Source organism: Miniopterus natalensis, chromosome 18, assembly GCF_054644295.1.
Source record: "Miniopterus natalensis isolate mMinNat1 chromosome 18, mMinNat1.hap1, whole genome shotgun sequence".
Lineage (NCBI taxonomy): Eukaryota > Metazoa > Chordata > Mammalia > Chiroptera > Miniopteridae > Miniopterus > Miniopterus natalensis.
Window position 1 is genome coordinate 18971386 of NC_142098.1, and position 25657 is coordinate 18997042.

The 25657-nt window shown below is 39.8% G+C and overlaps 1 protein-coding gene across 1 annotated transcript in view; it reads right to left on the minus strand.

Moving 5' to 3' along the window:
- Positions 1-230: 230 nt before the first annotated feature.
- GAN (gigaxonin) overlaps positions 231-25657 on the minus strand; it is a 54641-nt gene continuing 29214 nt past the window's right edge. The window contains exons 4-11 of the mRNA XM_016196932.2: positions 24264-24481; positions 23932-24053; positions 22825-22937; positions 21458-21607; positions 20395-20531; positions 20007-20135; positions 10509-10618; positions 231-10420 (exon numbers count right to left, since the gene is read on the minus strand). Of these exons, the coding sequence (XP_016052418.1) occupies positions 10239-10420; positions 10509-10618; positions 20007-20135; positions 20395-20531; positions 21458-21607; positions 22825-22937; positions 23932-24053; positions 24264-24481 (1161 nt within the window). The 3' untranslated portion in view covers positions 231-10238. The remainder of the gene's footprint in view (positions 10421-10508; positions 10619-20006; positions 20136-20394; positions 20532-21457; positions 21608-22824; positions 22938-23931; positions 24054-24263; positions 24482-25657) is intronic.

The window sequence follows — 25657 nt, forward strand, 5'->3', positions numbered from 1 at the left end:
AGCAGGTCTGGCTCTCTTGCAGCCAGGATGTGCTGGCTGTGGGAAGTGCTAGTCACAAAGCCAGGCCAGAGACTCCCAGAAGAAGGCCTTTTCAACAAATAGTTTTAGGCTAATGGTCTGGGGAACTAGAAGAGTTCGCCCTCCCTTTTTTTTTTGAATACGTAATTCACGCAGTTAAAAAACCAGGCTAAGAGAGGTATGGGATTAGGAACGGGGCAAGGTGGGAATGGTGTGTAAAGACAGTACCCTTAAATGTGACTACAACAGCCTCTCCCGCCTTGACGAAGTCCCTACACTGGCAAAGGAAGAAGTGCCAACTGTTGGAAGGGCCTGCTTTCTCAGAGTCCGCCTAGCTCAGAGTCCACCTAGCAGAACCTTTGGGTAGCTGCAATGGGACATGGAAGAAAAACATCACGGGTTCAAGACGACTTAGGAAATGGGGAGAAAACACGAGTAAGAAAAGCACAGATGGCTCCCTCCCGAGGACTGCGGTGCGTGTCCCAGCTTACTGTTCCCTCGATTCAGGGCACATCTTTCATGAGGCAGCGGGGTTGGGGGACACACAGCGGTGTGCCTTCCCTTCCCTCAGCTGAGGGCGGATGGAACGGCGCCTTCACAGAAGAGGGAGAGACAAACCATGAGGAACCGGGCCCTGTGGAAATTCTTCTCAAAGGATAGAATATAATTTTTACTTATCAGATTTCTGAAATCTGCAGAGGTACTAAGAGGTTTAAAACAAAAAGTAGAGAAAAAGCAAGAACCACTGTTCTAGTTGACAATATAGCTTTAGGGAAATCTCTAGAAACACATTTGTGAAAGTCCTGCTGAAGGCAGCTGTAGCCAGTGGCCGCAAGCCAGAGACGGTGAACTGGCGTGTAGAGAGGAATGGAGGAGAGGGAAGAACAGGGGAGAGTACTGGTTAAAGGAACCCAGACTCCCCTCCTCAAAGACAATGTAAAAGTTAAAGTACAAACATTTTTTTTCTTTTTTACTAACTGTTCACAGAACCTCTTGTTTGCAAAGAGCTTTGGAGATCATAACCAACATCCTGCCATAGCGCAGGAATTCTCTCACTGGCCTAGTCATAGCTGCAGGGAGTCACCCTTGGGGGTACTTTCAGAGGTGAGCGTTCAGGACCACAGAAGCACCCAATTTATCACGAGGCAATTCTATCTGAAAGTTCCAAACTGACAACAGAATTCTGCCTGTTGGCCTGAGCCGGGCACTCTGGAGAACACCCATGTGCCCTTCTAAAGACTTCCCTGCAGCCAGAGCCTCAGGCTCTCAAAGGTTCTGGTTACAGCTTCCCCACTGCCCACCACTCTGGCTGCCATCCTTCGGGCGGCCTCCAGACTTGCTCAGGTCTCCACAACTGTGGTGCCTGGAGTTGGCAGCTAAATGCAGTGGTCCAGGGGCCTAGCTATGCAGTCTGTGGGCAGATGAAAGTAGCCGAACAGACTTCCTTTTCTAGCTACCAGCCCCCACATGAACACATGCTGTTATTTTTTTAAACAGTTGGCTTACGTTCAAATTATCAATGATCTACCCCCAACTCCACCAATTTCTTTCCTTTTCAATGAGGAATTATCTTTTCTGAACCTAGACAGAAGACTTATTTATATTTAGCCATTTTATTAGACTATAAAGAGCACTACAGATCCAACACTTAACCCCTCCCAGCACTTGGCCTTTTATTTTTTATACAAGTGACTAATGAAAATATTAAAACTGGACACTGTTAGAGTGACTCCGTCCACACTGACAAGGCCCCCTTCTCAATACCGCCTGCATGTGGCTATTCAACAATTTCTCAGCCCTTTCAACCCTATTTCTACTTCCCTTTCTCATTCACGAAGATATTAAGAATGACTTTATCAAATGTCTTATGGAAATCAAAATAGTGGAGCACATCACATACTGACAAATCTACCACTCCCATAATCTGAAGTGAAAAGGAAGTGATATTATAAAAGGATACAAGGATTAAGTAGCTCACTTTTGTATCTCTTTGTTAAATAACCCTTCTTTATTTGAAGGTACAGAAGTTCTACACACACACACACACACACACACACACGCGTGTAACAAATTTTGATTGCTTGTTTTTAAATTTTGCATTGCATAGTTTAGGTCTACTGATCTCAGACAGAGATCTAGAAAATATCCAGTTTATTTGACCAATATAGTCTACTACTTTTGATATTTTAGGGAAAAGAGAAAAATTCAAGTTTGGTAAAGAGTTTTAAGTATTATTAGAGGGCTTCACTAGGCAAATTCTGAATTGAGGGTTATTCATAACAACTCTAAGTATTCTAAACACATATTTTGGGATGTGTCAGCTATCCAGAATCACTTTAAATTTAAATATCAGAGGAGTAGAAGGAGAGTGGTAGCACAGGTCCAGAAGGTACATAATCTTACAGACACGAATATATACTTGTATATCACGTGGCAGCAGACATGAGAAAGAAAAACGCACTAAGGCCAGTGATATTCAGTGGGGGCAGCCCCTACCCCACAGGAGCTGACATAATCAATGACCACAGGCCGAGATGAGTGGTCACAGCAGCCACGGTCATAACCGCCACCACCGTTTGTGTGCAAGGCACCAACCAGCCCAAGTTCTCCCCTTCATCACGTCACTTAATCCTCACAGCAGCCTTGCCTGTTTATCCCCCTTCCACAGGGAGGAACCAAGCTCCAGAGTTAAAGGGCTTCTGAAGGTCCAAGCCGCCAGAGGTGGGCGTCTTCAGCCCCACATGCACCTGGCACCACAAGCCCACGTCTGCTCATACCACTCGTTTTGCTTAGGAAAGTACATCAAATGTTTGCGGATGTTTTCCTCAAAATAATTACAATAAAGTTGGAGGCTTTAAAGGGGTAAGCCTTGGTTCTCTTGGAAACCACTAAGGAAATGTCTCTCGGCCTGCTGCATATCCACAGGGTGCTGACCTGCTGTCACCTGAGGAGAAACTGCCATTCTACTGTCAGCCCTGCAAAAAGCCTGGTGTGGTGCAGTGGCTGAGCATCACCCATGAACCAAGAGGTCACTGGTTCAATTCCCAGGCAGGGGTTGTGGGCTCAATCCCCAGTAGGGGGTGTGCAGGAAGGAAGCTGGTTGATGATTCTCTCTTATCGATGTTTCTAGCTCTCTATCCCTCTCCATTCCTCTCTCTAAAATAACCAAACAAAAAAAAAGCACAGCGTAAAAATGAAATTTTATTAAAGCATAAGGATGGTTAAGTTTTTAGATTTTTACCTCCCACATAAGTTATTCGTAGTATGCTCGGTTTTTAGGAATGGGCATCATGCTTCTGGGCACTAGGGATAGTGGGTAATTCCCATAAGAAATCACTCCTGAAAGGGAAGGTCTGTCTACAGAACTGACGGGCCTCACAGCTCCCCCTCACTTACCACCCAAGTAAGCTGACAGCGCCCAACATGTGCCTGGTGGAGAAGGCACACACAGGAGGAAGGTAGGGACATTTCACTGACACAGGAACAAATCGGATCACTCACAATTTTAAGTATAATGCAATTCTACGTTGTTCAGCCAACCTCAATCCTGTACCTGGCAAACACTGTCAGAGTTGCATTTTAAAACCCCAGGTTATCAGAACTATAAGAGAAGAAGACTCTAGTAATGAGCCTAGATTTTCATCAAAATTAAAGATTCTTGGGAAACAAATTCTTGAAAATGCATTTAATAGATTCTTAAACTGTTCATGATAGCACCTTACAGAAAATAAAAAATAGTAGCCCGGGGCATCTAAATTCCAAACAATGGGTCAAATTACAGATAGACAAACTTCCTATCTGAACCTAACAGGATGGAAACGAAGCTCTCTATTTTACACAGCAGTGGTGTTTAAATATACTACTTTTCTAAGTTATGAAAACATAGTCTTTTAAAGACTCTTTAAAGTTCAAGTTGAGTTTCAAGTAATCACTTTGCAGCAGCTCCAGGAGAATGATTGTTCCTCCTGATTAAAAGTGCCTATTTAAAAAAAAAGCAGTAAAATGGAAAATACGCCTTAGGGAATTGTATTCCTCAAGGCCGCTTACTGCTTGCTTCCAGGCTTTTGTCAAAGGACAGAATGTGTTGAATTCTTCTAAACTGGCAGGGGATCAAGCACAACACCACATAATGAGGTAGCCGAGAACAGAGCTTTCCTATAAACACGAAGACCAAGGGAATAAGTGCATGTAATTCTCATCCAATTAAACAGGAAACATGGTAAAGCAAGCTTCGCTTAGTCACATTTAAACCAAGTTCATTGGTTTAACTTAAGAAAGTATGACCTAAGGTTTTTAGGTACACCTTGTCTGCAACTGATGAATAAGAATAAAACCTACAATTTTGTACTGAAATGCTAAAAATAAATTCTAATAAATATAATTTTCCAACCAGAAAGCAAGATGAACCTACAAGGACTTGGGATCTGAATGACTTGAAGTGGCCGCTTATTACAAGGGTCCTATGAACTGGCTCACGTCTTCCTATTTCATCTTATGCTGTGTGTGTCCAGAGTCTGGGCTGTCGCCCTCCTCCTACCTGGACCTTCTCTAATTCACAGCACAGTGACAGAAGAATTTACAACTCTGTTGGGCCATGAGGACATTAATATAAAAAATTATAACTAGCCCAAAATTTCTGTAGGGTGGCAACTTAAAAAGATTAGTTTTTATTTTAAAACAAAAGAGAAAGCAACAGACATTTCTCACTAGATAATTATGTGACATTGTTTTAGATATTTCTCTAAAACTTTGCTATCAGGTAATCTGAAAGAGATGAAATTTAAAAATCCAATCACGTAGAGAACTTTAAAGATAAAATTAAGAAAGAACTTTCCTAAAGAATATAGTCATAACTGAGCACCTTAGATGTCACATAAATGGAACTTTTGCAAAGAGACAAAGTTGGTATGTTTAAAATGAAAATAATAACAGTTCCTTCTGAAAAATACAAATTTTTTAAAAAGTTATTGGCCCACAGCCTGAGGGGTCTCGGGTTTGATTCCAGTCAAGGGCATGTACCTCGGTTGCAGGCTCAATCCCCGTGTGCAACCAATCAATGTGTCTCCCTCTCATTGATGTTTCTCTCTCTTCCTTCCACTCTCTGGGGGAAAAAAATGGAAAAATATCGTTGGGTGAGGGCTGGAAAAAAAAAAGTAAAGAAAACATCTATAGCTCAATACTGTTGAGACTTCACTGCCAGCAGGCAGGATAAACTCTCAACCTGAATTCACGTTCTCAAACGTGGGCAAATGGGTTATTCCTCACCTTCATACCATAAATTTCTATAATTTCTGAACTGGCTATAAAGAATACTTCAGGGATTATTAAAAAGCTAGCAGAACACTTTCCTCAACATTCTAAGACACTATTTTTTCCCCCGTACTGATCCCATGTGGCAAGAAAGGGAAGTATCGATGAAGCTTTGGTGCTTTAAAGCAGAAGCAGCTTCTCTTTTAAACACACTTATTATTTCTGTTCTTACAAACTTAGTAAATTCAAAAATTTCCTACATCTAACTGACAAAGAAAACTACAGACCTTTCATCTTACATCTGTGCAACTTGCAAAAAGTATGTTTTGGGGGTTTAATGATTATTATATGATTATAAAAATCCTTCTATACCTAAAAATTAAGCGATAGTCTAATAGGTGGAACGGCGAAAGGATAATCTGAAGGGCTGGATTCTGCTTTTGGTTTCTGCTCACATCTGCGGTGGAGCAAAGCTGCGCCTATAGGGCCTTGACTACTTTCTGTCCAGAGGAGAGCACAGCCCCTTTGCACAGATGCGAGGATCAAAGCAGTACGCTCTAGAAAAGATTCCGAGTCCCACATAAAAAGCAATAAATAAAACCCAACAGTAAGTGTGATAAACGCCATTAGCATGCTGAGCAGAGGGTCTGGAAACTCTATAGAGCATGCGGAGACCACAGAGCTGTGCATAAGATATCAGGCACTTTGTATTTTTTGCTCTTTGCTAGTTTCCCACTTTATATTATGAGCCCAGCCATCTGTCCACAAACTTTCTCATTTAAAATCCAGCAAAATTTTAAGCCACTCTCGGGGCGTACTTTTCAATCCTGTGAAGAACATCACTTTGATCAAAGCATACTATATTCACTGGTCAAACATTTATTAACTGCCTACTGTGTGCACTGGGATTCGCAGATGACTCAAGTAGGGCCTCTGCCCAGTTTTACAAATCTGGGGGGGGGGGGGGCGGTAGTGTTACATCTGACTCACTCTTAAGCTCTCCAGAAATCCAGGTAGAATTCTTAGTAGGTGCTCAATAAACATTTGTTGATTAGACCCAGGGCAGGCTTTTCTGCACTAATCAGAGTCTCCACTCTCACTGGCCTCCCCAAGGCTCATAGGCTCGATGAGGGGCAGCCACTGAACAAGGGCAGCCTCACCCTTTCCTTCCACCAGGTGTTTTTTAAGAGAGCCCTGCACTTTTGACATCGATGCAGTATGCAGTGTAAGAGTACCTTATTCTTTCCCCAGATAATCAAATGTCTTCATTGGACCACAGGAGGCCTCCTCTTGAATCAACAAAGCCAACATTCTGGAAGGTAATTCTGCACTGTTTTTAGTGGTCTCTGGAAAACATTTTGGGGATCCTGGTTGGTACACTGAAGTGGGAACACATCAAGTGGAACCCCAATGGACCAAGGCAGCTAACACATTTCTCTAAAAACCTAACTTGCCACCATGTCAATATAAAGAATGTATTTCCTATACATTGCCTAGGGAACCCCCCATACTTATAAATGATTAAAAAGGCACTTCTAAAGCACCACTGAAGAAAGTGCCATCATTAAAAGTAGTGCAATATAATAGAACTCTTCAGTACTGACTACACACTGTCCCACATCCCCCAATGCTCTTTTTTGGTTGTTATAATTTGAAAAAAGCTTACTGTTAGCTGCTAACTCCTCACAGCAATGAAATAATGAATTAATGAAATACACAATGAATTTAGAAATTTCTTAGGCCAAATCTTTATAGCATACCAACTACTAGTTGGTAAACATTGTTTTTAATCCCACTAAAGAAAAGAAATGCAAACACCAAGAAAAACTAAACTACAAATATATCAATATTTACACTCAACATGAGTTTAACACAGTAGTATAAACTGAAGGGCCACAGGCTCAAGAATTTATATGAAGCACCAGGAGACAGTAATATATGTAGTCTGGAACTACAATTCAAAAGTAAACATACACAAACAGACTTACCAATTCACATAACACACACACACTCGCTCTCTCTCACCTCCCTTCTCACACTTTTTCCTCTCACAGGATATAAGCACTATCACAAAAAAACACACAAAACTTCATTGTAAATTAAACACTTAAAAATCTTTGAAAAATCTACATTTCAATGTGTTAAACAAAGAAACAAACCAACCAACCTACTTTAGACTGTAGCGTAGGAGAAATCCTTTAAATATTCACGAATTTATTCTAACCTGAGACAACTTTCCTTCTGTTGGTGGGATAATGAGAATAAATTGCACTTCCCCCAAAGATAATTGTATTTAAAATTTTAAGATCTATCCTCAGCCGCCAATTCCAACGTACGCCTGATAAAAGTGCCTTCTGGAAAAAGTATCAAAAATTTATCAAGAAAAGATGTTTCAAGTCATAAGTGGAATGTTAAAACACAAACCTGCATGAAATGAATTAAAATTTATTTCACAATACTGAAATAACTGTAATTTACAAAAAAAGTCACAATTAATTTTGGAACATAATAAAGTTAAATACATCCCTACACTTCAACATAATATTTTTATATTTATATATAGTAAAAAACAGTTTGGCACTTAGCAGCTTTTGTTGGTTGTTGCATCCCATATTATGTGGCAAATTTATTTTATAAAACATTTCCTAATTTCTGCAGCTATAGTGTCAACAAACTGAATCTAAAAAAACAACTTTATAAAATGAACTGACCAAGTCATGCAGGCACTGACAGTATTGCAACAGGGATCCATTCACTCCTAGACAATGAACTGTCTCCTTGGAAAGGCCTGGCATAGACTAGGAAGAATTTTAAACTTCAGAAATTTAAAAAAAGAGAGAACTGCTGATTGTCGTGACTTTAATAAGATATCAATTACTACTTTAATGTACTGCAACTGCAGCTTCCGAATGTCAAAAGCTGTGTTTTGTACAAGATATTTTACCAAAGAAAATTCACTTTTTCAGCAATTTGTCTTCTCTAAACTGACACCTAATTGTAAAAAGCAAGTTTTCGTTCTTTGCAGTGGCCATGGAGCTTGCTCTGATGAAAAGATATCCAAAGTAGCATTGAGAAAAGTGTGTGGACAACAGCTGACTGGTACACAACACAGCAAAAAGACTGTCCTTGATTTACAGATTCAATTTCACTGCGTTACACAAACGTGTGGCAAAGCTGGCCTCGTGCCCTGACAGAGAAGATAAAAACCCCGTACCTTCCTGTACCAAACTCTTTTGCCCGGATAGAGAGTAATGTACCACACATAACATTCTTTAGAACCCCCTCGGGCAAGGCTCCCTTTAGCAACTTTTAAAGCATTGTGTTGACTTCTAATGGGTACTAGGAAAACAACAAAAACTCTCACTCTTTTTTCTGTTTATGGTGGGAAAACACAACCGACATTTCATATGTATGTTAATAGCATACAAACATTCCAGATAGAAATTTCCTAAAGAAATTCCTGTTCTCAAACTTACAACTGCAGGATACATTTATACATTAATCTTTAAGACAAAATGCTGCGTCTTAGAGCCATATTCTAGGAGAGGGAAAGAAAAAAGCTGTAGAAAACAATTAAAAATGAAGAATTCTATATTAAATTGATTAGAAATCTGATATTGCATAAAATTCAAATGATGAAGTAATCAAGCACTTTGAAGTCCCTGATTTCACACTAAGGTGGTATAATTTGAATGGGAAACAAAATCCCTTAAAAGATAAATGCTACTAATGACAGACTTTGTCCCCCAATAGGAAGTTGGGAGAGTGGCATGGGGGTGAGAGATAGGAAAGGAGAAAAAGATTAATTTGCTCTACTATGAACAGAATAAAATTAAGTTGAGGTAGTTTATTCTACCAGCCAAACTTTATCGTCATTTGTCTAAAACTCTTACTAGTGAACGGCACTGAGAAAATAATTCTACAAAGACGAGATTCTGAACACATGTTCGCATTCTAAGACAGGTTTTCAGATCCTAAACAGTAGTAAACAAGACTTTGTGTGCTTTCAGACAGATATTTTTAAAAAAGTTTTGATCCCCTTATATTTTGCCTGGACAGTTTTTTATGTTTTTTTCTTTTTAGTCACAGCAGACCTTTATTATTTGCCTGGCTCAGGTCTTTCTTTTATAAAATCTCCTCCTCTCCAATAGCCTCATGTTTATAAGATGGTTTTGATGAATTGAAAGGAAGAGTGGCACTGCTGAGACCCTTCACAACTCCAAGAGTACTGCCCCAGAACTTACGGCATGATGTACCTTAATCTAAATTAACACAGAAGTTAGCAACTTCTTTAAATTCACATGAGGGCTGCAACCGGACTCATTAACTTATTGAGTCTTTAACATTACTAAGATAGAATATCATCAAAGAGAAATTTTATCTTAGTTTCAATTCATCATAATATAGTTTAAAAAAGATTCTTAGCACAGAATACTAGTAGTAAATGGAGACTAGCTGGCATACAGTCCAATCTAACATTTTAGGCACAATCCTTAATTTGTTGGGCAGGTTAGGCATATTTCCTTCCAAGTGCAGTAGAAAGCAGTCTTGGTATGTTTGGATATGTTGCTTTGCATATACGGAGTTCTGTTTGTTTGTTTACCAAAGCCAGGTACACAGCAGTCAGATATGAGTTCCCTTCAAGGAAAGTGCACCTTAGTATTTTAACTTCAATATTTTACATTATACCGAGTCTCACTTTCCCCTTCCTTTTGACATTGACTAGCCTCCATTTGTCCTATAGACACATCTGGCTGGAGGAACGGATTCCTCCCAGGCAGTTTTTCACCAGTTATGTGTTCTCCCAAACAAGAGCTGAAGCTCAAGCGTCTAAGCATTATAAAACCACCCGAGTTACCATACAAAGCCTGGCACGCAGAGCAAGGTTGGGCTGCCGTCTCTGTCCCCCTCACATAAAGCCACACTAGGGCGCACTTGGTCAGGAGCTCTGCTTCTGCTCTGCTTCCTCTTCAAGGTGAATGCACACGGATACGGAATAAGCCCTGCTGAAGTTGCAGGCGGAAGAGCTTGCAATTTGCAATACGTAAGGCTGCACACCCGGTGCGGCGAAGGTCAGATGGAAGGAGTGGTTTAGTGTGGTGCCAGGTTCCTGTGCTCCTTTTAAACTCACGCACGTAGTCATAATTGGTACCTAAACCACAGGAATAAGCAGTGGTGATACAACATGCCTCAGAGTCACTAGGAAACAGTTCTGACAAAAATCATCATAACATTCTTACCTGTGTCAAGATCTCCGATAACATAAATACTGGCTCCTATGGGTACAGCTCCATAAACAAAAGAGGAACTGGCGGGGATGCATAAATTCTGGTCATTAAGATAGATCCACCTGAAAACAAACAGAAGGACAAAATTAAGGAAATCATAGGATGACCACACATCTAGGAAGACCACCAGCGACACAACTTGGTGAGCCTCCAACAGTACTAGGTACCGCATCAGTAAATCTCTACCGTACATTCTACTTCCAGGTAACCAAGTAGATTTGCTTACTTTTATTTCACTCACTCATTCATTCATTCTATTTATTTATTTTAACCTTCACCCAAGGATATGCTTTTATTGATCTTAGAGAGGAACAGAGAGGGAGAGAGAAACATTGAGGTGAGAGAGAAACATCGATTGGTTGCCTTCCTTATGCACTTGACTGGGGAACGAACCCAAAACGTGGGTGTGTGCCCTGTGTGGGAATCAAACCCTTGACGTTTTGTTGTATGGGACAAAACTCCAACCAACTGAGCCACACCGGCCAGGGCACCACTGATTTGCTTTGTCACTATAAGGTATTAGTTTTGCCTATTCTAGAATGTCATATATATTGAATCATAAAGAATATGTACTTTTCAATCTGCTCCTTTTGCTCAGCACGTTTCTGAGATTTATCCATGGTGTTGCCTGCGTTAATAATTTGTTTTATTTCCAAGTAGTATTCCATTATGTGGACATACCAGAATGTGTTTACCCATTCACCTACTCATGCTCATTTGGGTAGTGTCCAATTTGGTTATTATAATAATGCTGTTTTGGACATTAGAGTGAAAATCTTTTCTGTGAACTGATGTTATAGACTTGCTTGGTTATATGGTTAAAGGTGTATTTCACTTGATTAAAAAATGCCTTAGTTTTCCAAAGTGTTGTGCCATTTTGCATTCTGTTTAGCAATGTATGAGAATTCCAAATGCTTGCCATTAGTGCCAGCACTTGGGCTGTCAATCTTTCTCATTTTATCTATATTAGTGGTATGCTCTGCTATGAAGACTAATGATGTTGAACATCTCTGTATGTGCTTAATGGCCATTTTATATATCTTCCTTTGTGAAATGTCTGTTTAAAGATGCGCTAAAATTGGGTTTTCTGTCTCCTTATTGACTAAGATTCTTTATGTTTGTGGATACAAGTCCTTTGTTAGATATATGTATCACAAAAATTTTTCTCAGAAGGCAGATTGTCTTTTCATTTTAATGGAGCCTTCTGAAGAACAGAACTTTTCCATTTTGATGCATTCCAATTCATCTTTTTTCTTTTATAGTTCATGCTTTCTGTGTCCTTCTAGGAAATCTCTGCCTACTCTAAGGCTGCAAAAATTTTCCTCCTATGCTCTTTTCTGGAAATTTCATGGATTCAGTTTTTACACTGAGGTCTTATGATACATTCAAGTTAATTTTTGTGCATGGTATGAGGTAAGGAAGAGTCAGGTTCTTTATGTCTTTTTGTACATATATCTAGTTGTTCCAGCATCATTTGCTGAAAATATGTTTTTATCCTCACTAAATGGCCTTGGCACTTCTGTTGAAAATCAATTTAATAACCACTAAAAGGATCTGGGGCTCCATGAAGAAGTGGTTGATTCCATAGCTAAGACAAAAAATATGAGATGAGCCTGAAGCATCCTGTGCTGCCAGAAAGGAAGTGCTTAAACAAGGATGGGGTGTGTCAAAGGGACACAGGAACCAATGTGAAGGACCTCCCAATGGCCAGAGCTGAAACAAACTGAGCAACAAAGTAATTATAGCATTAGATTTATAACTCAGAATACAATAAACATCCATGAATCCATACTGATATAAATAACTGAATACATTAAAAAACAGGGAGAAGGGACAGATCTTCTTTACAGAATTCCAGTTAATAAATATTGAAGGAAAGAGAGAAATAGAAAAATCACCATAGACAGACATTACAGTAATAACAACTGCAGGCGATGGGTGCTAAATTAGTGGTGAGAGCTTGAGGAAAAAGAGCACGTGTGCATATTCTTAAGTTTTCTGTTCCACAGTGGAGAAACCCACCAGACACCACTTTAGCCAGGTAATCAAGGTTAGCATCACTAGTAATAAGACATACTGACATCACGTTCTACCTGACGTGGTGCACAAAAGGACACAGGACCACTGCTGTGGCATTCCTGCCCAAAATGCCTAACCTCGGCCTAATCACAAAAAATCACTAGACAAACCCAAATTAAGAGACATCCTATAAAAAAACTGACCAATAATCTTCAAGAGTATCATGAAAGACCATGAAGACTGGGGAACCATCACACATGAAAGGAGACTAAAGAAACGCACCAACCAAGTGTAATGTCAGACCCTGGGCCCGATCCTGGAGCAGAGGGAAAAAAGACAGCGGCAGACAAGCTGGTCAAATTTAAATAAAGTCTGCAGTTTACTTAATAATGTTGTACCAACATTAACATCCTGGTTTTGATACCTGAACTATGGTTATGTGAGATGTTAATGTTAGGAGAAGACGGGTGAGTGGCTTATGGGAACTCTATTTTTGCAATTTTTCTACAAGTCTAAAGTTACTCCAAAATAAATGTTTGGAAAAAAATCACACACAAAACTAGACTGCTGAATAATGATGTTCACTCAAGGTAAACTGACCAATTTCCTTTTAATAGTTAAAGGCACAACCAGGTCATAGTAGACATCAGTCAGACCTTGGGAATGTATCTAAACCAATGAGACCAACCAAAGTCCAGGCCGACACCCATTGTTAGAACACACAGGTGTATGGGCATTGCTCCTGGTATCTCTAACTCTATGCTACGAAATGTCTAATAAGCCAGAGGTACAGGTTAAGAACATCTGGATGCTAAATACAAGTGCAAAATTATCTCACTAACAACAGCACTTTTATTTCAATGAACACTCTTCCTATATTGCTATAAAGGAGTAGCTTCCACATTTTTAATTTAAAAAAACACAGAAGCAAAATGATTTGTCCAAGATCCTATAACAAGTCAAGAAGCAGAGCTACTATAAGCTGCCATATTTCTAAATGCCTTCATCTACCAGTGATTCATCTAACACCTGAATGTTGACTGGTACCCAGCAGTTTGCTGGGACTGGGAACACAGTTTGGCCCCTGCCTCCAAAATGCCTCTAATTAATTGGAAAAGTGAAAAATCGAAGAGCTTTCACTGGAAAGTGAAAACAGGGACCTGAATAGGCCTTTGAAAGAAAATGTTTGGAAATGTCAAACTACAATAACTAACTGGCTTATTCACATTTTATGTCTTCAGGGCTAAATGTAAATATCTAAACCCCAATGTTTAATTTTTCCCCAGCCTCTGAATAAAACAAGCTAAAGAGAACCCCTGTGCCATGTCTGAGCCGAAACACACCCCCAGGACCAACCCCAGGAGAGACACACACACACCTCTTCTGAGCCAAACCCATTAAAAGACCATGTGTGCGATTGGCAGGTTAACGATCACTTCTAAATTAAGACATTGGGACTACATTATCTACTGAAAAAGCACATCAGGATGCAATGATATTTTGAAATAATTTTGTCGAGTTGAGAATTTAACGTAATTCCTCCCTGGAATAATTAATGCTGAAGAAACTGGTCTATGTGGATGACTTACCAAATTTGGTCCAAAGCATATGAATGATTCAGACTTCCCAGGTTTCATAAAAGTCACTGAGTGATCTATTTTATATAATGCTGAGGCTTCAAATTAAATAAAACTAACATGAAAACTTAACTGGAGTATGTATTTGCTTTTGCTTATAAAACAGGTATAAAAGGCATATGGTTTTCCATTTCTTTTTCTACCATGTATCACCTCGTTGACCTTGGACAATTCAGCTAATCCAGTCTGTCTGTCATTTGTAAAGTAGGGATACTAGACACCATCACCACCCTCAGCAACCACTGTGAGGATGAAATGAAACTGCCAACATAAAGCACTTTGCATAGTGTCTAATGCATAGCAGGCATTATTAAGTGGTGGTGATTTTTGTAATGGACAAGGCAATGTTATGCCTTTAGTTACAAGGCTTTTGAGCACAGGCTTATAGGACTTGGAGGCTATAATGAGGAGTCTGCTGATAACTCAGAATTAAGAATGCTCCCTGAGAACAACACTTTAAAATATAGCAGGGCTCAACAGCAGTGAACTTGAGAGAGAGGAAAGCAGGAGGGGAAACTCAGGCAAGGAGAGAGGGAGAGAAGGAAGGAAGGCGGGAGGGAGGGAAGGAGGGGAAATCAACTCAGGAGAAAGGAGTTGATTTTAGGGAGGGAGAAGTTTTTATGTTGATCCTCCTGAAAGGAACGGCTACAGGCTGTGGACAAAATACAACCGCCTGAGGGCCTGAAGTGTGAGCAAAGACAGGCAGATTTGGGGAAGAAGTTGAAAGTTGAACAAGCATCCCACAGAGGGTGTTTCTATTCTTTGGTTACTTTACCGAAGGGCAGTGGCCTGGGACAGCTGAAACCCTGAGAGAGAAAAAACCCTGCCATCTTTCTGGCCACTGGAATCAGAGTAGACAGGGCATCGTGGAAGAACCAGAATCACTGAAGTGTGTAGGGGTTTCAGAAAAATGAGAGGCAGAGAAGAACCTCTAAATTATGTGCACTCTTGCCCGGCCGGGTGTCGCTCAGCGGTTAAGCGTTGACCTAGGATCCAGCCAATCAGGGTTCGATTCCCGGTCAAGGCACAAGCCCGGGTTGCAGGCTGCAGCTGATCAATGACTCTCATCATTGATGTTTCTATCGCTCTCTCTCCCTCTCCTTTCCTCTCTCTGAAATCAATAAAGATATACTTAAAAAAAAAAAAAAAAAAATAAATAAATAAATAAATAAAGTGCACTCACTATCTCAAGTGTTTGACTGACCCCTGGGACCACGAATGCCCGTAACAAGGGCTCGAAGGGTTGAATTGTGAGCTGCCGCCCGCTGCGGATGTGGCAGCCTGCAGTCTGAGCCTAACCAAGTCCACCGCCTGCTAAAGCTCTCGGAGCTGCACTCTAAAGCAACGTAAGAGACCGCGCGGCCTCGACAACGTTCTGTTCACAATGTCCAGGATGCAATCCAAAATTACTCAACAAGACAAGAGCCAGAAAAATAAGAAGTCATTCTCAAGGGAATAAACAGTCCACAGACACCAACTCTGCAATGACTCAGATGCTGCGATTATCTATCAGGCAGGAACTCGATGAGTCTACCAGGACTGTACTCAGAAGGGAAAGGAAGATGCGCTGATGACAGACAACACAGGGGGTTTCAGCAGAGACATAAAAACATCTACAACTCTACCTGAAGAAGCTAGGATAGGAGGAGCAAAACAAACCCCAAGTAAAAGAAAGAACCAACCTAGACAGAAGCAGAAGCTGATGAAAGGGACAACACACAATGGAGAAAATGAACACCAACAGCTGGTTCCCTGGAAAGATAAACGCAGTGGTAGGTTTTGTCAGTAGAGGGTGCTGGAGGAACTGCGGGGCCTGTCCTTTTGCTAAATATGGTTAGCTGTACTTGGTAAGGAATGGGGAAATAGGGAGAATCTTCAGCAGGAGGATGACAGGTCAAAGTGATATTCATCCTTCAGAAGCACAAGTAGGTGAAATGCATTAAAGAAAGGGTTAGAAGGCTAATGACATTGCACGTAGGAAAGAGGGCGCATTGGAGTAGGAGTGGAGAAATAAAGGTGGGTGAATGTAAAAAAACATTAGAGTTTAAAAAAAAGAGGATAAGACTTGATAGCCGATGAGATGTGAAGCATGAGAGAGAATCAGAGGACCTTTTGGAGGGTGGCCAACTGGGAGGATGAGCATTAGTAAAAGGGCGGGCCACAAGGAGCAGGAACAAGACACTGTCACTGTGACACAATAACTTGTTCCTATGACTTGGTTAACCTATGGCAATTTCTTTGCTCTCTTCCAGTTTGTTTTTAGTCAGAAACACAGAAAATAATAAGATATGGCATTTTTCCAGGAAAGTTTTAACCTAAAAATAGGGAACAAAGGCAGGAAAGACAAGAGATTACTTAAAAACAATAAATGCTCTCCAATTTTATATACAGATTGTTCATCTGGCAATGGTTTCCAAAGAATGTAAATATAACATACTTGGAAACATTTGATCTTTTAAGGAATAAAAAAATGCTATTTTCTTTCTACAGATATTTATGGCAAAGCCTACATTTTTAAGGCAATATAGTATGGGAGCTGAGAAGGCTAACTGTGGGGCCAGACGCCTAAGTTCAAATGCAAGCTCTGCAACTTGCTACTCTGTGTGTCTTTGGGCATATACTTAACCTCTGTGTATTTTGGTTTCCTCATAAGTAAAATAAGAATAAAAACAATCCTCTATATCACAGAGGATTGTTGTGAAGGTTAAATGAGTTAAGTGAGTTAATACATGGTACTTAGTGGCACAAATGTGTTTAGTGCTATCTAAACAAGTAAGAATCCTATACAACTAACCCTTGAAAAACACAGGGGTTAGGGGTGCTGACCCCACCCCCACAGTGGAAAATCTGTGTATAACTTTTGACTCTGCCAAAACTTAACTACTAATAGCCTACTCATGACTAGAATTCTTACTGATAACATAAACCATCAACTAGCACATATTTGGTATATAATATGTATTACATGCTGTATTCTAACAATAAAGCAAACTAGAGAGAAAAATATTAAGAAAACCAAAAGGAAGAGAAAATCCATTTACAGTACTGTATGTATTTATAGGAAAAAATCTGCATATAAATGGACCCACACAGTTCAAACCTGTGTTGTTCAAGGATGAACTGTAGACTATATTGACAAGAGAAATTAAGCTTTCTTCATTCTATTTATGAATTAACATTCAGAGCTTAGAAATAAGAAAAGTAAAGATACATGAATTTTATTTGGAAGTGCTTTTAAATAGCAAGGAAGGAGCAATTCTCTTAGGTTTCACAACTATGAGCTGAAAGCAATACACTGACATTTAAAGTTTATCAACTATAAATAGTTGAAGAAACCTGACAGAAATGTAAAGGTTCTAACAATTTCTAACATATCAAGGGCAGACTGAGAAACTTTACAGCCAGATTTAAGTCCTATGCAATTAAAACAGGGACAGAAAACGGTAAACTCATAAGCAACCTTGTTTATTCCAGTGAATTATAGTTCTCTAGCTTGTGTTGTCTAAACAGTAATTTAGCCATTATAGAAAGGCTTGTATCAGTACTTTATCAGAAACCAAACACACTGACCACCACTTGTTAATAAAGGTGGGCAGACTATCTCGAGACTCATTTGGGCAGGAAATTAATATACTACTTCACACCTTGGACAGTTAGCTCTCATAGTATATGTGAAGGAAGAGAAAACTAGAAAAGTCTGAAATTTTGCCTCCCTAGCCCCACCTTAGGAAACATCCTCTAATTGCTCTTACTCTGTCTAATAAATTTTCCTTAGATAGTTTACCCCGTAATTGAAGGGAAGAAAGGGCTATGCAAATATCCTAAATTTAAAATACATTAAAAGTTAGGTAACATTTATACATCTTTCTAAAAGCGTGGTAACTGCTCACTGCTTACCCTAATCTAAAATAATATGGGCCCTGGCTGGTGTGGCTCAGTTGGTCGGGTGCTGTCCCGTGCACTGAAAGGTTGCCAGTCAGGATACAGGTTTGGGTTGCAGGCTTGATCCCCGGTAGGGGGTGTGCAGGAGGCAGCTGATCCATGTTTTGCTATCACATTGATGTTTCTCTCTCTCCCTTCCTCTCTCTCTAAAAATCAATAAAAAATATGAAATTAAACATTATATTATGGCACCCCCTTCTGGTAATATGATTGAAACACTATCACAAGATTAATTTTCCATGGCAGTTTCCCTGTAGGATTTGAACATATTACTTCAATAAGAATACTGTTCAGTGGTTCTAACAATAAAATGTGTGAGAGAAGGGAAGAGGAGGAGATAGGGAAGAATGTTACCTACTCTATAAGACAGATATGGCAGCCTGTCGTAGCCTCTGACACCACACTTCACCCATTTAATTAGCATTTTACTGACTATCTAATAAAGGCCAGTTATGAAGCTGAAGCTACGATTTAAAGTTGGTATGGTTGGACCTTGCCCTGGTAGAGCTTACGGTTAACAATTACAATGCAAGAGCGAGGCATGTACAGAGTGTTATGAGATCACAGACTGAGGAACCCAATCAGACCTCTGGGAGTGAAAATTAAGCAGAGTTTTGGAAGAGACCAGATTAACTGGATAAATGGGGGAAGGGAAATTTTAGGCAAAAGGAATAGTATAAATGCAGAGCTGAGATAATCATGACATGTTTGGGGGAAAATGTCACTCAGTGTGACTCAAGTGAAGCATCTGGGTTGAACAGTAGCAGAAAGAGTAGACAAAGGCCACATCACAAAAGGCAATATGCTAAGTAAAGGAGTTTAAACTTTTTCCTAAAAGCTATAGGGAGTCAATGAATAATTTTAAGCAACAAAGTGTCAAGGTCTGAACTACATTTTAGAAACACTTTTCTATGATTTTCCTTTAAGTTACCAATACGTCTGAAGTCACTGAATCAAAATCTAGTATGCATTAGACACAGCTCCTAAGTAGATGAGATAATTCTGTTACCACTGTAATTAGCTAGTTATTAATATTAAATAATAGGAAAGGAGCAAAGGGAAGGCTAAACATTATAAGCATGGCCATCTGGGCAGCTTCACCAGGAAACTACAACTTTATACTCCCCAGGGAACCACTGGTCCATTTCCTGCAGATCACTGAGGGAAGGGACTGGACAAAGGGGGAAGAAGGATGCATGCCCAGTAGAGTCAGGGTGACATAGGGAAAATACTTGCCTGTCAGTCTAACCTGGGAACAAAGATCACTGGCTAGAGGGGCAGAGCCAATGCAAGCCCGTGAAAATTTGGGAATACATAATCCTGGGACACAGGAATTCTCTCTCTCTCATTCCTCTGGCTTTGTTCCTGATTCCTTGTACTTGCCCACATCCCCTCCATAGCCATGTGGCCCTAGATACTGCTTCGCCTACGGCCATGTGGACCCCACACACAATGGATTGCAGCTGGGAACACAAGCTAACAGCCTGATACTGGACTAGACTGTGAAAATATGGAGTGGAGGCTCTGGGCAGTGACTTTAATCCTAGCTCTGCTGAAGACACAGCTGGATTTTTTCCTTGGCAGGATGGAGGGAGATGGGACCTTGGAAACTCTAGGGTTCAATTCCACGCAAATAAATATCACTCATTCTCCCGTGTGAGTCTCAGAAAATTCCTTTTCTCATGACACTGCAAGAAGCCCACTTCCACTGGCAACTAGTGGGACACGGAGGAAACCCCACTGATAACAAGTCAATGAAGTAACTTGAAAACAAAACTAAATAAAGCTAAAACATGACTTTGAAAGGAAAAAGAAAAAGTTGCAGAAGCCACATGAAACCATTCATAATTACCTTTTAAACTCATCATGGTAGAATTCAGACTTGCAGGTTACCATCTCACTACCCTGGATGTCCTCACGACTTCTGACTCCTCCAAATACATACAGTTCCATGGCAACTCCACAGGCTACTGCTCCAAATCTGAAAGGCCACACAGAGCCAATTAGGCATTTGATTTACAATTCATGACCCGATTCCCTAATTCTTCTTCTGCTTGTTTTAACTCTGTAACATTCAGTGTTTGGTGAATACATGGATCTTCCCTTTTCAGGAAATGGATTACTCATTTAATTTTATATAAACTAAAAGCCAAGTCAAATAAAAGATTCATTTAAAAGAAAGGAGGAGCAAAAAGTCAGGTTCAGGGGAATCTATAAAGTCCATATGTATGTTCTTTCACCTTCTCTCTTTTAGCGGACATATAGCAGTCCATTGCTGGGTCCTTGGGTCATAACATTCCACAGATTCAAAAAGTTTTCCATATGACCCTCCACCCATGGCATAGATTTTCTTTTTCATAGCTGCATAGCAGCCAATCTGAAAGAAGAAAGCAACAGTGGGGAGGCAACATTTATTATTAAAGTTAGATTGATTAATATTCACTTATCTAAGAGCATTGCAAGGTATTTGGAAAAGGATTTGATTTCTAATAGTAAAACTATGGTGCTTTCCAATATTACAACACAGGATTTTTAAAATGAGAAGAGCAAAGTAATACACATACTGTTAATCCTCAGAAAAGAATTAACTCCATCTAATACTATTTCCCTAAGAGAAGTAAATAACCCTCATATTCAAGGAACTTTTCAGTGTCTCTATCCTTTCACCACTATTTGAAGATTCCAAGATTTAGATTCCATTGAGCAAGATGTCAATCAATTCCTGCCCAAATAATTTAGTTGAAAGGGCAAAGACAGTGAGAGAACATATTATGATTATATCCCAGGACCTAAAAGTGTACATACCTATGGCACTGGACAAAGCTCTGGCTTGATGATGAACTCCCTGCCTACAACAGGGAGTATAAATAAAAATAGATGCTCTATAGAGCTAAAGTGACCTTTTTTAAAAATTTTACCTAGTGAGCAATGATAGTTCTTTACCTATAAACTAATGTTTCTTCCCAGTCCTGCATGATGATTAAGAAAATAGGTTTAGAAGATGTGGCTGCTTCCTAGGTTAGTGCACTCACAAAGCAGTTATCAAATGTAGGCCTTGGACACAGCAGTGCCACACACACAGCCCGCTGTCAGGATAAACACTTGCACACCCTCCATTTCCTGCCTTGGTGTATGGCTGATGATAACAAAGGCAAGCTACAAACAGGGGCAGAATTCTATAACATTAATTCTTTTAACACTATCAATTGTATTAAAAGGAATATGTTTAAAAGGCAAACACTGTATTAAAAAGCAAACATTAACTTTAAAATCCAGTTTGTAATCACAAGATATAGCTCTCACCTTTCTAACCATGGTCAAATCAGGTTGCTTTGTCCAGGTTTTAGAATAAATATCGTAACACTCCATAGAAATTAGCTCTTTGTCACCATCCTCTCCTCCTAAAATGTACAGCATTCCATCTATCTCCACAATTCCAAAGTTATGTCTTGCCTGAAAAGACGTCAAAGATCTTTGTATACAAAAGGCCAACTATTGTATCAAAAGCTGATATTTATGCATTTAATAAAAATTACAGATATCATTATATTCCAGGGTTCTAGCAAAGAAGCCCATGCTCAAAAACCTCTCTCTCAAATGTTTCTGCTTTCCCTAGAAGTTTACTCGTCTATCATAATAGACAGAGAACCCAAGCCTAGGAATTTCTCAAAACAAGGGAATTACCTGCATGGTAAATTCATAGTCAGAATCAGTGCTTTTTACTTACAATAGCTCAAAACAAGAAAAAGAACTATTAACTTCTGGTTCAATAAGATTCTCTGTGTTCAGCACTGGGCTATAATTAAGTGTTTACAAGTTGATGTGTGAAAGACAAGAACCACAGCAACAGGAATGCCTATGGCAGAGGTGGTGGTAGGAACAGGTTGCTGCTAAGGCTATCAGCGGCAATGACAGAAGCCTGAGGTATTTCACATTCATTTGTCATTGTTCTCTCTCTCTCGCTCTCTTTTATTTTTAAAAATAGGTTTTACTGATTTTTAGAGGACGGGAGAGTGATAGAGAGATAGAGACATCGATGAGAGAGGAACATCATCAATCAACTGCCTCCTGCACACCCCCTACTGGGGATCAAGCCTGAAACCCAGATATGTGTCCTGACTAGGAATTGAACCAGTGACCTCTTGGTTCATGGGTTGACGCTCAACCACTGAGCCACACCGGCCTGGCCATTTGTCAATATTTCTTAGTGTTCGTGTACCCAGAAATATTCTAGAACTGTAGATAGAGTGCAAAACACAGACAAAATCCCGTCATCAAAAGAGTCTGTTTGAACAAGTATGTGAGAAGGTGCTACATGGTTTGAGGGGAAAGCAAGTAGGGTAGGAGAGACAGGAATGCTGAGGGCCGGAGCGAAGGTTGCCGACAAGGTGCTATATGGGCAAACACTGAAGGAAGCAAGGAGGATGCCACATGGGTATCTGGCAAAGGTCCTGAAGCAGGAGCATTTCTAGAAGGTCTGAGAGACTGCAAGGAGGTCAGACTAAGCAAGGGAAAGGCATAGAGAGGAGAGTTGAGAGGGCAGGCACTAGCGTCTTAGGCAGGGGGGCCTAGCAGGGTTGCTACATTTTTTCTTACACTCAAATGCAAAACAAACAAAATGCCAAAGGAAAAAAGAAACATGCCAAAGAAATAAAAGAGCAATGTTTTACCTCGTTCATTGGTGGCAATGCAGTCCATGAATTTGCATCTGGGTCATACTTTTCTCCTGAGCTCAGGGTCTGCTTATTTTCATCTTGGCCCCCAAATACAAACAAAAATCCTTCTGCAAAAATCAAAGGAGACACACAAAGTTGAAACTTGAGTGTTCAACACCCATCTCCTGTCTACTATGAATGCCATAGTTGTAGAGAGAGTATGTGGAGAAACCTTCTCTGATAGCAATGGATTTGAGATCTTTTATCAGATTTCATTCCTTCCTTGGTGAGACAGCCAAGTCTGAGTCACGTTGATGATTTTACTTCCCTCAGTATGTTTGAGTCGATTCCCTCTACCCATTTCTATACTATAGTATAGATTTAGCTATTTCCATAATATGGTGTGGAGTGATATAGATAAAAAATTTTTAAGGTAATGTTAGGGGGCAAGCAGAGACTATAAAATAAGGATCCCAGGAGGACTACTGATAAAAATGAGAATGAAGTACTTGTGGGGTGAAATCAAAAGGCAGATCCAAGGTTAAGAGAAAGGAGGCCAACAGTGGTAATGCAGCAAGGACAACCTTTTCACCATTTCCTTGAGTAGGAACTTTGAATAATGCGGAGCTATTTTCAAACTTGCGAAGGTCAACTAAAACATACTTTCTGTAGTAAAATAACTTTAAGCCATTGCTATAGTGTTTTCTAAAGTTTCATATGAAATGACTGCTTTCACAAGACACTTTTGTTTTAGACATAGTTGCATACTGTGATTCTAAATTGAATTTCAAAGATGATGGGAAAGAAACTGTGTTTCAGGTATGGTCACACAGCTCATTAGTGATAAGATTCACTGAATTTTGCTCTTTTATCAGTTAGGTCATCAAGTAAAATGCTCTGCTACTAAAGTCTGAAAAATAGCTACATATTATGATTTGGGGACAATAAGGACTGACAGAAGACTCTTTTTACCATAGCCTTGAAAGCTAGAGCTACACTGAAAATATCATCATAGAGAGATAACAAAATTGTCTCTTTAAAAGGCTGAGTCACTCTGTACAACCCTGAAATTACACATTACTTGATCCTGTGTTTAGGAAAAAATTTGCCACAGAATGGTACCTGCTGAGAGCACTCCGTGGTTAATTCTCGGCATGCTTAAAGGGGCCAGTTCAATCCAAAGCTGCCTATTAGGGTCATAAAGAGGGCACATACAGCGCATTGCTGCTGTTGGTTTCCGTGAACTAAAAAGAAAAATAGATTAGCATTTAATGTGTTTTATGTAGTTTTCTGCTATGATAACTATGACTAGTTTTACCAACTCTACATAACGTTTAAACCATTAAAAAAATCTACTGCTATTATGCTTTAGGTACTGAAAAATATGAATTCTTGTTTACAAAGAAATCTCTCTTCCCTTTTACCACTTTCAAACAACACACACCCATACTTACACTCTTTCTTCTCCACCAACAGTCACAATGCACTCAGAGTAGCCCCGGGGTTTGAAATTGGCTAGCATCGCCTCTCCTTGCTGTGGCTGGCTCAGTGGTATGTTGCTGCACTCTTTGACAATTTCTCGTACTAATGGTTCATTCAGCATCTGTTCCCGTAAGTAGCTGGAGTCTAACCCTGAAACCCACAGTGCTGACATAACATCCTTCATGTGGACCTGCAGAAGAGGGTAGAAAGGAGGGGGAGAGGAATGGAGAATGAAACACATAGCTTTTAGAATGTACTTTTCCCAACTCATGGAAAACTGTCATCGTCGATAGATTATCAAAAGGCAAATTGTAAGTGCCAGTATCACTTGAATATGCTTACTTGGCTCCTTTCCCTTCTACTTCCCATAGCCTTGATTAAAAAAAAAAAAGTTTGTTTAAAAAAAATCAGCAGTTCATATTTATATTTATGTATCACTGCAAAGTTTCAAGCAGCTTTCTTTACATCCTAAAGAGTTCCCATAGCAATCGGAACCCTTGCAAGAACTGCTATAATTTGTTTTACTTCACATACTTGAATGTGCTGTGAATTAAACATTTATAGAAACATTATATACAGTAATAGCTTGATATAATATGGTAAACTAGATAATAAAAATATCAACATTATTATTATATGAAAACTACAGAAAAGCCAAAGTTCAAAAAATCTTTAGTATTATATAATTATTTCTTAATTATTGTTAAAAAATATCTAGCACAAAGCCCTGGCTGGTGTTGCTCAGTGGTTAGAGTGTTGGCCTGCACAATGAAGGGTCTCAGGTTTGATTCCCGGTCAAGGGCACATACCTCGGGTGCAGGTTTGCTCCCTACCGCCAGCTGGGGCGCATGTAGGAGGCAACCAGTCGATATGTCTCTCTCACATTGAGTCCCGCCCCCCCTTTACATTCTCTCTGAAAAGCAATGGAAAAAATATCCTCAGGTGAGGATTAAAAACAACAACACGAAAACAAAATATCTAGCATATAAATACAAATTATGTATTTTTCATGCTCCATCATTAAATTTGAACCAACTATTGCATTCTACATGCCTAAGGTGAAACTCTTCAATGATTAGTTTTTCTTGGCTTTGAAACAGTCATTTTAAAGTAGACTCTTTTATAGCCTGAGCCTTAAAAGGCAACAGTCTCTACAGTATCACGTTCAGATTAACCAAAGGGTGAAAAACTGCTCATTTCTCCAGCAGTCAGCGACCTTAGCATCCCTATCACTTTAAGGCAAGAGGAGGGTAAGGGAGAAGCTACTGACAGTGGTCCCAGTGAATGGCAGCAAACTGGAAACTGTTCTGTCTCCTTTCCTAACTTACCCAACTAATGTGGAAAACAGAACATCAACTGTATAACT